This window comes from Vipera berus (genome assembly GCF_964194415.1).
Source record: "Vipera berus genome assembly, chromosome: 2".
Classification (NCBI taxonomy): domain Eukaryota; kingdom Metazoa; phylum Chordata; class Lepidosauria; order Squamata; family Viperidae; genus Vipera; species Vipera berus.
The window spans coordinates 222154003-222169500 of NC_138203.1; the positions used below are offsets into that span (position 1 = coordinate 222154003).

The window sequence follows — 15498 nt, forward strand, 5'->3', positions numbered from 1 at the left end:
AATGACTCAGGACATTAATTAGAAAATTAATTATAAGTCCTTTTTGGTAGGGATTCCAGCCAATGTTATGAGAACAGCACTCACCACAATTTTAGCTGGATCTGCCATCAGCATTCCTTGGAAAACCTTGGAGAGATCCCTTAAATTAAATGTGTAGTGAGATTTTGCTGGAGTGGGCAACAGTTGGGATGTGATGGTTGAATACACGTATATTGTAGCATCAACGAGAGGTTCATTCAGATCTGCTATTTGAGGGCATCCAGCTAAAAGAAAACAAAATTTCTGATCAGTCTTGCAGGGAGGACTTCTCAAAAGAGACAAACTGAATATTGGTTGCATGACAATATAGAAATCTGGCATAGGACAAAGCAAGATAAATATTTCACAATCAGATTAAGAAAATATCCTATTAACTTTATTCCTGAATCTTCTTTGTACCAAAGCTTTATTTGTTGTTCATTGTTCAATGTTAAGGATATAAGGAATGCTTGTGGTGATGGCAAAGATTTGATGACATAACGTATGCATGTAACTTAATTTATAAAAACCAAGGTATTTATTTTTGACAGGGAAAATGAAGTGAATAAATGCCTTATGCATAAATGGTAAAAAAACCAGAGTCAACAGGGGAATTCGTCCGTCTTGGTACAATGTTTCCATAAATGGGAAATGAATGAAGAAATTTTAAGACAAGAAAATGCTAACAAAAAGAGAGTGCCTATAATAAGGTCCATTGAGGGATGAATGTTTGTTGAAAGAAGAGAAAAAATGCATTTAAGAGCATTCTTCTATCCTCCGTATATGGAAGAGAGAGCTGGTTATTAGGAAAAGGATAAAAGTAAATTGAAATGAAGTGGGAATAGTTTTAGTGTGTATGCTAAAAAAAGAGAATCAAGAAAGGATGAATGCTGAAGGAGAGTTCATTGAGGAACATATGAAACATGAGGGAGATACGAAAGAATTACCTTAAGATGGTTTAGTCATATAGAGAATGAAGGAGAGTGCAAACCAAATACATGAAGGGAGACAGAAAGAGAGATCAAGACCAAGTGGAAGTTCCAAAAAGTCACGGTTGGACTGAGTTAATATAAAACTTAAAAAGGAAATCCTGAGAAATCTAAAGAATAAAAGTCCATTAGCCCACTGCTCCACCAAGGCTCTTTGTTAAGTCTGGGGTGTTAGATGACAAGTGCTTGTCTGTTTGAATACTTAATTCTCAGAGCACTTTAGTGTCTTCATATTTTATTATTTTGTCTATTTTGTGGTCCCACCACTTCTTGTTTGCAGGCCAGTGATATTTCTTGCAGATGTTCCAATGCAGGGGTGTCAAACTGCCAGCTCACGGGCCGGATGCATCACATGGAAGCCGGGCCCACCCCATTGCCGGCAATGGCAAAACCGTCCCGATACGTTGCGCAACGTCACATGGCGTCGCAACTTTGACATGTCTGTTCTAATGCAACATTGCTGCTGCTTTGTTATGCTGTTATTTGTCGTGAGTCTGCATTATTATACTTATAATGATTATAATTATATTACTATTATCAATTGTACACAAACTCCTTGCTTTCATTTAATAAAGCCCAAATCTGAAGGATTCAGCACAAATTTTTATAAATAAGTAACTGAAAAAGTATATTTCTAAAATGCACCACTAATATAATTCATATTTTAAATTACTTACGGACTGGCTCTCTGTAACATATTTCTCCTAGTTTTCCAGCTAAAAATCAAGGGAAAAAAATAAAATGTTTATTTTTTTACAAAAAGTTCCATCTTTAAAACAGAAAGGACGGGAGGAGTTATTTTGTCCCAAAGACACTCTGCCTTGGAAGGAAACTTGTTGGCCCTATCTGGAAAGTTGATTTTTCTCTTGGTTCTGCTCTTGTTTTGCTGTGCATCCCAATATTTTTCAGCTTTTTGGTACAAACAAGCTTTTGCTTCAGTTTCAGCTACAATCTAAGTCTGTTAGAGAAGTAATACAGACTTTGAATCTAATTATTATTATTTCGAGCAAACTTTGCAAACTCTGTTGAAAGAAGTTGTTCAGACTGATAAGTCTTTCTTTTTATATCTCTCATTTCTGATTTAATAGAAACAGAAGCAATGGCATACAGTTACAAAAAGCTTCCTAGGTAACAATGTGCACACTATACATAAGGTAAATGTAAAGGAAAACATTTGCTGAATGGGAACAAAGTAATTTTTATTACTCCAGGAGCTATGATGCTCAGAGGGTGCTATACTTTTTAAGTGCTAATTTTTTTAATAAATAAAAAAAATATTTTACTAGCTATCTGGAGAGAGTTTTGAAAAGTTTATGGTAGGGTTTTTACTGTATTATTTGTGCCATGCCTTTATTATTTTTACAAATAACTCAAGGCAGCGAACATATGCACCTTCTTCCTCCTGTTTCCCCACAAAACAACCTTTCAGTGTTCTGAGGCCAATGGAAGCAAAGACGATTAAAGATTGGCTTCAAACACATTTGTGTGAGATTGGGAAGTGGAAATAGAGTACAAACTGTGCCAGGTTGAAGTGTCCTCTCCCTCATACAAACAATAACACATTGTTTACCTTGTACTCACATATACATGCCAGTATCTGGGATGAGCAAGAGAAATTGTAGAGAAGGGAAGATTAAAGTTGCAATCCCTTCCTCATTACCTAGTAGCCAGCAACAGGCAGTGGCGTAGCGTGGGTTGTCAGCACCCGGGGCAAGGCAAGTAATTTGCGCCCCCTCGCTCTCACACCGCACGCCTGGCACCCCCCTGGCGTAAGAAGAATCGAGCCTCCCGCGATCTCCCGTCCCCCCCCACCCCCCTGAAATTCTCGCCCGCTTTCACAGACTTGTTCTTTTACACCGGCTGCAAGTACCAGGAGCCAAAGGCAGCCTCTCCGAAAGCCTCACACCCAAATACGCAGGCACGCCCACACCGAGGAATGCCGCCGCTGGTGAGGCTCTCAGACGCCGCCGCTGCCGCCATTCTTTCTTTCTCGTTCGCGGGAGCGCGCGGCGGTGTGCGCATACAGAGGCGTATATAGACCCAGGGAGCCGCCGAGCCTTCCCCCACCCGGAGAGAGAAGCGTTTCTGTGTTGGCGCAGGCACAGATACCCCTCGCTCGCGAGCAGCCTTGCCCTAGCCCGCCGGTCGCGCCCCCCCAGATGTTGCGCCCGGTGCGGCCGGCCCCCCCTGCACCCCCCACGCTACGCCACTGGCAACAGGGTCAACTGGTGATTCAGGAAGAAAGTATTTTTCTTCTGGATTCCCAGCTTCCTGACTGTGTGCTGGGAATTTTTCCTAGCACTGCTAGTCTTAATTTATAGACTGCAATTGGGACCGGTTCTTAGGTCATGAAGTGACGGACTCGCTAAGTGAAAAATCACACGACCGCCATCATGCTTAAAACTGTATACAGGACAACACATAGTAACTCACTGTAATGGCAAACACAGGATTGAGACACACACAGAGAGAGATGCTGTAAAAGTCATAAACACAGGCATTGGTCCAAAAGTTACTTTTACAGCATTGCCCTAACCATGAATGGTTACTCTCTGAGGCAATTGCTAAGCTAGGGCTACCTTTATGTAAATATAACTGGATGTCTTTCCTCTTCATGCTTTTTCAAAGGAAAACATGTACTTATTTATTTGCTTGTTTCTTTATTTATTTAAATTTTGGGGCTGCCCAACTCCAGGGGACTTTTCTCAGAGAACGGCAGGAATGCAGATGAAGTTTCCCACCAAAAAGGAAAAGGGGTATTTTCATAAACTGTTTGAAAGTGGTCCTAATGCTGACTCAGCTTTCCTGGCCCCTTTCCATTTCTCAGACAGCTATGGCTGCAGTCTTAGGGGGCTAGAGAAAGCATCACAAAAGCCTGACTTTCCCCACCAGTGGCCTGAAGAGGGGGCTTTTACACCAGCTTACATAAGGACTCTTGTCATGCTCTTCAGGCCTTACAAATGGCAGAATGTGGGGGAGTTTTTAATGACCAGCTAAATGTTCCATACATTTTGGAGCTAACAGAAGCTTGAGAAGCCAGGGAAATTAAACATATTTTTCTTACAGTACCTATAAGTTGTACATATCTTTACACATCCCTCTTGAAGAGGGGATTCCTCAAGTACATAAAAACTCGAGATTATGTAAAATGTCTTATTTTTCAACGGCCTGATTTTGCCTCTCACTCCTCATTGTATGGTAATATTCCATGCAATAAGAATACTGAACGTGCAATCTAGCATTTATCTGGCAGTGCCTGACAGTATTCTGGAAAAAAGATAATGCATAGCATATGACTGCTTTATAGCTTCTATTATGATTCCACTGTCTGCCCAGACAGGACTAGCGGTCCAAATAACAACCTCTTGGAACAACAGGTTATACCTCCCTAAAGTTATAGATCACCTAATAGGAGAGCTAAGAAAGAGATAGAACCCTGTTTCACATAACCCACCCATCCAACTGCCAAGAATACTAGAGAAGATTTTCTTCTTGCTGCTGTCCTCCATCTCAGTGAACGAGAGATAGTTGAAGTGGCGGGTGAGGCGTGGTGTAACTGCATTTCTTCCTCCTCCTGGTGGTCCCATGGCACCAATAAAGTTAATATCCACTAATTTCTTAAAGGTACCTGAAAACAAGCAAAAGCATGCTCAAGATGAATGAAACATTAAAATATCACATGCACACCCAGCAAACAGATATGTAAGTATACCAGTACAGATTTAAAACCGACTCACCGGTTCTGAAAAACAAACAGTGTTTTATACAGAAATTAGATACAGAACTTGTGCCTTACCAATTTGTTTCCTATCGTACCAGCCTTTATGATCCATCCACTGGCGAAGAAGCTCAATGGGTGGCTGGGCACCATAGGTCTCTAATGCTGGCATGTTCAGATCATCAATGAAAAAAATGAAATACCGGCCAAGCGGGGGCCCAAAAACTCCCTTACGCCTGCATTTAACAAGACAAAAATAAAAATTACTGAGTGGAATAGAAGGATATATGATAATGCTTGTTGGAGATGTATTTATTAATTATATATTTAATATATATATAGCATTAAATATTTAATATACTGCCAGGAATATATATTTAATATATTCTTGCCAGTGTACATAAGGCATAATAATGCAAAAATAAAAATAAAAATAAAACGTTCATTGTATGGTTAAAATTAAACAACAAACAATCATAAAACCCTCCAACTAAATGAACAAAACAACAAAAACATAATTAAAAGGATAAACGATGGTGCAGTGCATGACCTTAGGACAGTGGTTCCCAACCTTTTCTATATCCCACACCCCTAGAACGCTTCTGATATATTCTCACACCCCTTACAAAAGTTCAAAATAATGGCAATGAATTATGCATATACACTATAATTTTGAAAAACCAAGTTTTTGCACCCCCTTGGAATATCGTCTCGCACTCCCAGTGGGTGCGAGCACCCCTGGTTGGGAACCCCTGCCTTAGGAGAAGGGTCTTGCCACAGAATTCAATTTCCTGAAGACCAACCAAGTGGGAACTAGCCCAAATTCTGCTGGGAAGCTATGCTCTGTGCTGTTATGGGTCTGCAGAATTACTAGTATACACTCCCAGTGCCCACAGTAAGAATTTATTGTAAGTGAAAAATGATTTATTGCTCAGATACTTCACACATTTTAGAAGAGTTCTTAGTACAGAATTTTTGCAGTTCTTCCACATTTCTTGGTAACACAAAGCCCCTCAGTAGGGTAGGTGTAAATTGTATTTTCAATTTCACAGAAATGCATGTCTTACAAATGTACTCATAAACAATTTATGTCATATATAATTTTGTTTGAGTGCACATCCATAATCATGTGTTTTTGTCATTTGATTTTATGCTATCTGATTAAAAAAACCATTCTGAATAGCAAGAAATAATATTATAAACTCAGTGACAGTTATTGCTGTAATAGCTATGCATTCCAGGGACCATACTTTTCCAATATTCTTTTGCCCATATTACTAACTCCAATGTTTCTTTTTGCCACACATCACATGAGAAGTCATTCCTTAGCATTTGGTTCTTGTTTCAAGCTTTTAAATTATAGGCAGAGCTTCACTTGCAACCATTCGTTTAGTGACTGTTCAAAGTTACAGCAGCATTAAAAGAAGTAACTTATGTTCATTTTTCAAGTGATCAACCTTTGGACACTTGGCAACTGGTATGTATTTATGATGGTTGCAGTGTCCTGATCACCTTTTGCAACCCCCTGACAAGCAAAGTCAATATGGAGGCCAGATTCCCTTAACCATATTACTAACTTAACAATCGCAGTGATTCACTTAACAGCTATGGAAAGAGGCAATAAAATAAAGCAAAAGTCACTTAACAATTGTCTTGTTTAGCAATGGAAGTTTTGGACTTAATTGTAGTCATGAGTTGTGGACTACCTACAGTATATGCATTTTAGCAGATTTAGAAAGCAAAATCAACTAATATATATATAAAAATAAATAAAACAGGAAGAAAATTAGAGAATTGTTTTAAGACAGTGTACCTCTTATCCAGCTTGCTGTCAATGAGATCCTGGGTTTGGTTGGCTGAAGTTCGAGCAGAGAACATCAGAAAATGGCTGATATATTCTAATGGCAGGTTTTTCAGAAGCTTGTCTGCTATAGTGAGTGTTTTTCCAGTTCCTGTGGGACCAATACAAAGAACCTATATATAGAAAAAAAATGTAATTATATATTTGTGGATACACTTGCCAAATATACATCCCCCCAATGATGCTTAATTGTAACTTTTCTGCCCAGCAAAAGTCAGATAAAACATGGAAAGATTAAATAACTTTTAGATTACAATGCCAATCAGAAATGCAAGAATAATGCACTAACAGTAGTCATGTTTTTGGCTACTTGAGAAAAGTGCTCCCAATTGTCTAATTGTGCAACAGAATACTTGCATTAGTATAATATTAATTGTACCTATTTGAAAATCACGACACATACATACCGGTTTGTGATTAGTCAGTAACATTTCTAAGAGGTATGCCATTTGGACAGTGTTCATTGTAGGCACAATAATATCACAATAGCTGGAATCAGGCACCATTGTAAACTTTGTAGAAGAACCCATCCAATTCTGCCAGGATACCTAAGAGAGATGCAGGTATTGATGAAAAAGAGAGATTATATGGTTTAAATTATCCTGTATCTGATATGGAAATGGATTTGCAAGTTCTTACCCTTCTAGCTACAGTGGTATGCATACTTAAAATGCTGTTGTGCCATTGGAAAAATGATTGGCCTTCATCAAATTAATATTAATCACAATAAGCCCAATTGGAAGTGGGCTGTGCTGACTCTTCCCTAAATACTGCTTCATCCAAACTGAGGACTTCTTGTCAAATAAGATTTGGATTTGGAGAGGAAGTAAAATTTATATGGACATGGAAACAGGGATGGACATATTAGTCATTTTACTTTAAAAATGATCCTCCTTCCAGTATACTTTGAAAATGAAATCATGACAAGATGCATTTTGGAGAGAAATGCCATCTGGAGCACTGTTTTTGGCGCCATTAGCACCCATTAGCACAATCTCCACAGCTCAATCAAAGAGGCAGAAAGAGATGCTCCTAACATAGTAGGTTTCTGATGCTCCGCCTCCACTTCCCCTGAAACAAACAAACAATCAACAACAAAATCATTATAGCCTTCTCATGAACTATCAGAATTACTCCTTCAATTTTATACCCAAACATATGGATGCAGGTGCGCAGATGCCACATGCTATCTATCAACACTTCCTCCTCCAAGGTGTGTGATTAAACCAAATGAAAGAGAAGGGAAGGAGTTAGGGAGATATGCACATGGACTGAAATATATTCTTAAAAATAATGAACAGAGGCTAGTTCTTAATAGCTATTTTATAATTAGCAAGCCAGGGCTTGCAGGCTGCCTCCAGCTAACAGCCTCTCTTTTTCTTTCTTTTTTCAGCCCCTAGAAAAGATTGTAGTATTAAAAATACGTAGGCAACTGCTGAATAGTGGTAGTGTGATTTCAGGCTATTTTCTTTTTTATCACTTTCCCCTTTATTTTTGCAAAACAAAAACAGAAATTAGAAAGAATAACAGCACTTAATGCTGTATAAGTGTTTTAATGCTCTTTAAATTCTCCCTTCACCATTTTGAAAATGTTTTTTTTCTATTGGTGCTATATATAATTTTTTTTATTGATTCTCTCTATATAATTTGTAAAAGAACATGGCTCATTTGAACTCTGGTTTATATTTATATCCATTTGCCTTTGCAAAATATATCCGGAAGTCATAGGATTCCCATATGCAAATAAATTTCTAGTTCTATAAAATCCTGTATCTTCATGTAGCACCAGCTCTCTGGAATGTGGTGTCTGAGATCCAGATGCTTCCCATCCTTATACAATTCTAGAAGACCTTAAAACTTGCCTCTTCTCCCAGATTTGGGATAGGGTGATTGGAGAACCTTGTTAGGTACACGATTGATTATGGTGACCGGATCTATCATGAGTTTATTGGGATGCTTTTATCTGGGTTGAATATTTGCTGTTCTGTTTTTATTCTGTAAACTACAAGTCAATTGGAATTGGAAGATGTCTAGATCAAACAAACATATAAAATCTCTGACAAAAAGCCCCTTCGTCCTGTCCTTCAGGAAATTAATAAAAACCTGGCTGTTTTACCAAACCATGGGAGCTGGTTGGCTGGAGCTATTCTTTCTAAAGATGAACTGATTTTATTTGTCCAAGTATGTCTCATTTTTTGGCATATTTTTATAATGTATAATTTTGTTTTAACTTCCGATTTGAATTGTTTTTAATCACAAGTACATATTGGGAAATTGTACACTGCTCAGATTAGAGCAGCCTAGAAGTCTGGAAAAGGAAGGGAGGCTTTCGAGGTGCTTTCGGGTTGAAAGAGTTAGCAAGTGACATCACCGTTGCCCTGGGGACACCCAGTCGGGGGCTCCTTTCATGTACCTGGCAGGAGCTGGAGTGAAGGACAAGAGCTCAACCCTGCCCCCTGGCAGCTCTCAGGTCTCAAACGCGGGCTCGCTAATCTCCTGTCTAGCATTCCAAGCACTCAAGCCACGGTGCTTCTGTACCATATTTACTAAGCAGGAAAGAATAAAGAAGCCTCATATTAAGGGAGCAGACCTGGAGCAAGATTACCAACTTGAACATCTTTCTTGGTTTATCCAAGCAAATCATCAGAAACTTTGGAAATGTTTTATTTTCCAGAAGTTCCTTGTTAGCTTGAAAATAAGGCTTTTTCTTCCCTATTTTAGAAGCTGAGATAATAGAAAGTTTGGTGGTAAATGTGAACCGCATGTTGCTGCTAGAGCTTTAACTTCACCTTGTTTAGCCTCTGTTGCTGACTTTCATTAAAACATTGGCAGGGAGACTTTTATTTTACTTTACTAAAGTTTAGGATTGGTTATTTGAAATGCTGCATAGCTCTGGCCTACTAATTGTTGCTTCTACTGGTAGGTATAACTAATTCATTATAACAATGAACTTATTTTCAAAAGCATTTCCAATAACAATTTGAAAGTAAATTGAACTTGTACTGTCAAGTGCTTTAAAAATCTGGTGGGGAAAGACAGTGACATTTTAATATAATGCTATGTAGTTTTAAATTTAATAAAGTCCATTTTATTTTTTAGAATAGAACTAGACTACTTGGAGCAATGTGTTTTGTTTATGAACACATTAAACCTTTCACCAGTATTGTAGTAAATGTATTTTAAAAATTAATTTAACAGGGCAATAGGTCAATATGATTATAAGAAGAGTCTTTGACTTGAGAATAATGCAAAATTGAATTTATTTCAAAAAATCCTGAATTTTTGCCCCTAGGAATATGGCTATTATGTAACAAACACAGATCATTTTCCCATTAGCATAGCATCTTTTAAAGTAATTCAACCAATATTGTACTAAAATAACAGTAAAAAGGATAGATTTCTATTATTTTATTGATGATTGGATGATGCTGTAAGACTCATTTTAAGAGCTGCTTTATGGTGAGATAGGCAGCAAAATAATAAATAAATGAATAAAGAGCATCGCCATTTTTTAAAGATTGGAGCTCCCTTAAAAAGTTACATATGACAAATAATAATAATAAACCTTTATTGTCAAAGTACAACATGTGTACATTGAGATTAGCTGAGCCTCCCCCCGTGCTCTCTCCCCCCAACACACAGTGACAACAAACCCTCCATCCTACCACACCATGTGAACCAACTACACCACACACCGGCCTCTCAAGTCAATTCTGCATAAGTTCACAGAGATTATGTCCCATTTAAAAGCCTAACAGCCCACGGATAAAAGCTATTTTTCAGCCTGTTGGTACGGCTGGCTATATTCCTATATCTCCTACTGGATGGTAGGAGAGTAAAGAGATACCATCCAGGGTGTGAGTCATCCCTGAGAATCTTCCTCACTCTTCCAAGGCAACGAGCCCTGGCAATGTCATCCAGTGGTGTCAGGGAACAGCCCACAATGTCTTGTGCTGTGCTCACTACCCTCTGTAATACTTTCCTGTCCGCGGCTGTCAGACCAGCATACCAAACCACAATACCATACGAGAGGACGCTCTCTATAGTAGACCGGTAAAAGAGGGTCATTAGCCGTTGTTCTACCCTGTTCTTCTGCAAGACCCTAAGAAAGTGAAGCCTCTGTTGGGCCTTTCTGGCCACCTGGGTTGTGTTAACTTTCCAGGTCAGATCTTCACAGAGGTAGACTCCCAGAAATTTAAAGGAGGAAACTCTCTCTACACAGTCCTCCCCGATGTAAAGTATTTCCACATGGGGTCCTTGCATTACTCCAGCATCATATCAAAATGTTTGTGACCTTATACCATCATACGTGCTTGGCAGATGTGCCCATTTATTCCCAGCTCAGAAACAATGTATGTGAACTCACATTTGAAACACTGAGACTTATCCATGGAACATTTCTTCACCATCAGTGGCATTTGTGTCACCTCAGTTTTGATTTTTGGTGTTAATGTAGTCACTCCCTTCCAACAGAGTCTAGCCACCAGAGCATCATGTGAGATACTACCATTTCACTGCTTAGTAACCAGTCAAAATGGTGTATTGCTAATCAAATGCATATAAAATATACCAAAAATGTGGATGGGGAATAACATTGTTTGAAAGTTGAAGGGGACCCTGACTGGTTCATGGTCATGTTTCAGTTTGGAAGCTGATGGTAGTGTACAAGTTTACTGTTTGCCTTTAAACTCCATTTGAGGGGCTGGGGAGTGAAAATGGTAGTGATATGGAACTGTCTGGAGTCTCACTAATATTGACTGTGAGGTTTGATAGACTTTAGTTAGGCTCAGGGTAGGTTTTTACAAAAGTTGAATAACAATTTGCTTGTTCAGTCATTTATTACTGGTACTGAAGTCGAATTTCTTAGTTGTGACTTGGCACAAATGGCTTATTTTAAAGCCATTTGCCTTTGTTTTGCTACTTTCACTTGGAAACCCAGAGGTTTTTTTTCCAGCTCCCCCTCTCTGCCTTAGACATCTGCATCAACACACACACACACACACACACACACACACACACACAAAACACACGGAGTTGCACAACATCCAAACACCTTTTCTCAAGGTAACATTCCAGCTCTGTGGGAAGATGAGGACCAATGATTCTCAGCTCAGAGTAGGGAGTTATATAAGCAATCAGCAACCATTCAGCTTCAAGGTCATGAAGCATCACAGCAAGAATCCATTAATTCCTGAGAGAGGCAGGGGTTTGCACCTTAGTGCATTAGAGAGGCACTAAGACATACAGATAGTAACAGTGGAAAATTAACTATTTTGTTTGGCTTGATTCTTTTGCGATCAAGATTCTTAACTAACAAAATGGAGGCTGTGGGCCTATTGCTAATAGTAATCTGGGAAATATGTTTATCTATGTAAAGTTAGACATCCCATGATTTATTGCTGAATTTGGGTTGGGGGAGCCAAATGCTGAAAAGTCACATTTCCTCAAGAGTGAAAACAATGGTTGTGCACTTCAAAATTTACAATTTTTACAAGTTTTACTGATTATACAGCATTTGCCTGAAAAGCAATTTTTAAGACAAGCTCCAGTTAATATTCTTAGATTTAAAATTTGTGGAGAAACATAGTAGTCAAAAAACAGGTTACCAATAGTTACTTAGAGAATTCATATCAAACCTGATCCTTAACATTGGGAAAAATGGCACATTTCGCTGAATTGTTCTTTCTCTACAAATGTTCAAGCTAGGGACTTATAGTTTATTACTGTACCAGTTTCCATAACCATTTAAAACAACAATACACATACAAAATATTTTTCGCTGGTTAAGTTTATGGAAATATATGCATTATGCAATTTTATCTACTGGTATTACAAAGTTAAATGTTCTGATTTTATGGTCTTAATGGTAGGGCGAGAAAATAATTTTTGGACTCAAGGAAATAAAGTGTTCTGTGAAGCTGTGAAGACACTCAATTGATTCTTTTGAATGATTTGAAATATGTTCACAGTGTTAAAAATGCCATATTCTTGATTTGAAAGTGATGATTGTACCTCTGAAGAATTCATCTCAAAAAGTATAATATGATTATGAATGAAGTTAGAGCAATAATTTACGCATGCCTGGATAGGGCAGATTATTTGCTCTTTAGGCACTAGAATCTGTAAATGACTTGGAAAAATATATATGTAAATGATCATATCATCAGGTATGATAGCTTGAGTAAAGAAGAAACATTACTTTAGCTCCTGTTGTAAAGGAATAAAAAATATTCATATTTTACTCACAATATTAACGTGAACAAATGATCTCCCAAGTAGATCATGGATATAAATAAAATATATATTTTAAAAATGTATTATATTAAATGAACTAGTTTCAAAAAGGGGAAAAGGAGGATGCAGGAAACCACAGACCAATCAAACTGACATTGATTCTAGAGCAGAAAACAAATGATCAATCTAGAGAATCTTGAAGTAATTAACAGAAGCCAGCATGGATTTGTCAAGAACAGATGTTGCCAAACTAATCTTATGTCATTGTTTGGATAAGTTAACTTTCTTAATAGATGTTCAGATTTCTGTAAACATAATATAATATACTTTGATGAAGAGAGCTGCAGTTTATTCCTTTCAATAAAATTTGTTAGTGGGCAAAGGTGCTACCAGACTTTTTCTGAGTTTTGGCTACCATAGATTAACACGGCTCTCTTGCTACATGACTGCAACAAAGAATTTAATGATTAATTCCAAAATCTTACTTCAAATCCATCTGGATTCTTAGTCCATTTGTAACTTTCAAAAAACCTATATTTAAAACTTCATTTGCTAAGGTTTGGAGGAAACGTAACTTAACTTAACAACTTATTAACTGATTATTAACAGATTTTGGATCTAATTCTCACTAACAGAGATGAAATGATAGAAGGTGTTGAAGCCACAGGAACCTTGGGAGGAAGTGATCATGCAATATTGGAATTCAACATTATGGAAGCACAAGCAATAGAATACAGTCAAACTAGAGTCTTGGACTTTAAGAGAGCTAATTTCAATAAATGTAGAGAGAGCTTGGGAAGGATTCCATGGATGAGATCCTCAAGCGGAAAACAACTCAAGAAGCTTGGGAAATTCTAAAAAGTGAGATAATAAAAGCCCAGTCTAGCACAATACCAACAAAGAGGAAAAATAACAGCTCTCAAAAAAACCCAGCATGACTGTATAAAAAACTCTCTGATAAATTGAAAGATAAAAATGACAAGTATAGAAAGTGGAAAGAGGGGCATATAACTAAGTCAGAATATCAGCAAATAGCCCGAGCCTGCAAAGACGAAGTGAGGAAAGCTAAGGCTTAAAATGAACTAAGGCTTGCGACCAAAGTCAAAAATAACAAAAAAGCTTCTTTCAATATATAAAAAACAAGAAAAAAGTGAAGGAAATGATTGATCCATTAGTGGATGAAAGTGGCAAGAAGGTGACAAGCAACAGGGAGAAAGCAGAACTATTTAACTCGTTTTTTGCATCTGTCTTTACTCAAAGGGAAAAAACAGACCAACCTACCAAAACCAGTGCCATAAAAAACAGAATAGAAACGCAAGTTAAGATAGGCAAAAAAATGGTAAGTGAACACCTGTCCAGCCTAGACGAGTTCAAATCACCAGGACCAGACAGATTATACCCCAAGGTTCTCAAGGAACTGGCAGATGTGATCTCAGAACCACTGAACTATATTTTTCAAAGATCCTGGAGCACTGGGGAACTACCAGAGGACTGGAAAAGAGCTGATGTAGTTCCCATCTTCAAAAAAGGAAAAAAAATGGATCCAGGAAACTACAGACCTATCAGCCTGACCTCAATACCTGGGAAGATTCTGGAAAAGATAATCAAACAACAAATCAGCAAGCACCTAGAGACAAACAAAATCATTACTAAAAGCCAACTAGGGTTTGTCAAAAACAGATCATGCCAGACAAATCTTATTGCATTCTTTGACCAAGTGACAAAATTAGTGGATCAGAGGAATGCTGTGGATATAATTTACTTGGACTTCAGTAAGGCATTTGATAAAGTAGATCACAAACTACTACTTGATAAGATAGAAAAATGTGGGTTAGACAGCATCACCACCAGATGGATTTGTAGCTGGCTGACTGGCCGTACTCAATGGAACCGCATCTACATGGAGGGAAGTGTGTAGTGAGGTGCCCCAGGGCTCTGTTTTGGGCCCAGTGCTCTTCAACATCTTCATCAATGATTTGGACAAGGGGATAGATGGGAAACTCATCAAATTTGCAGATGACACCAAGCTGGCAGGAATAGCCAGAAGACAGGCTTAAGATACAGGAGGATCTGGAGAGACTTGAACACGGGCGCTATCTAACAAAATGAAATTCAATGGTGAAAAAAGTAAGGTTCTACATTTAGGCAAGAAAAACCAAATCTACAGGTATAGTATAGGGGGTACCTTGCTCAATAGTAGTAACTGTGAGAGGGATCTTGGAGTCCTAGTGGACAATCTGTTAAATATGAGCCAGCAGTGTGCTGCAGCTGCCAAAAAAGCCAACACAGTGCTAGGCTGCATTAACAGAGGGATAGAATCAAGATCACATGAAATATTAATACCACTTTACAATGCCTTGGTAAGGCCACACTTGGAATACTGCATCCAGTTTTGGTCACCATGATGTAAAAAAGATTTTGAGACTCTGGAAAGAGTACACAGAAGAGCAACAAAGATGATTAGAGGTCTGGAGGCTAAAACATATAAGGAACGGCTGCTGAAATTGGGTATGTCTAGTTTAATGAAGAGAAGGACTAGAGGTGACATGATAGCAGTGTTCCAATATCTCAGGGGCTGCCACAAAGAAGAGGGAGTCAAGCTATTCACCAAAGCACCCGAAGGCAGGACAAGAAGCAATGGATGGAAACTAATCAAGGAGAGAAGCAACCTAGAACTA

At 38.2% G+C, this 15498-nt stretch overlaps 1 protein-coding gene across 1 annotated transcript in view; it reads right to left on the reverse strand.

Annotated features, from left to right (window-relative positions):
• Positions 1 to 15498, reverse strand: part of DNAH1 (dynein axonemal heavy chain 1) — a gene marked incomplete at its 5' end in the record, with an annotated part of 176028 nt that overhangs the window by 56623 nt on the left and 103907 nt on the right. Inside the window, 6 exons of the mRNA XM_081320734.1 lie at positions 85 to 263; positions 1685 to 1723; positions 4462 to 4635; positions 4804 to 4961; positions 6539 to 6699; positions 6994 to 7134. Of these exons, the coding sequence (XP_081176860.1) occupies positions 85 to 263; positions 1685 to 1723; positions 4462 to 4635; positions 4804 to 4961; positions 6539 to 6699; positions 6994 to 7134 (852 nt within the window). The remainder of the gene's footprint in view (positions 1 to 84; positions 264 to 1684; positions 1724 to 4461; positions 4636 to 4803; positions 4962 to 6538; positions 6700 to 6993; positions 7135 to 15498) is intronic.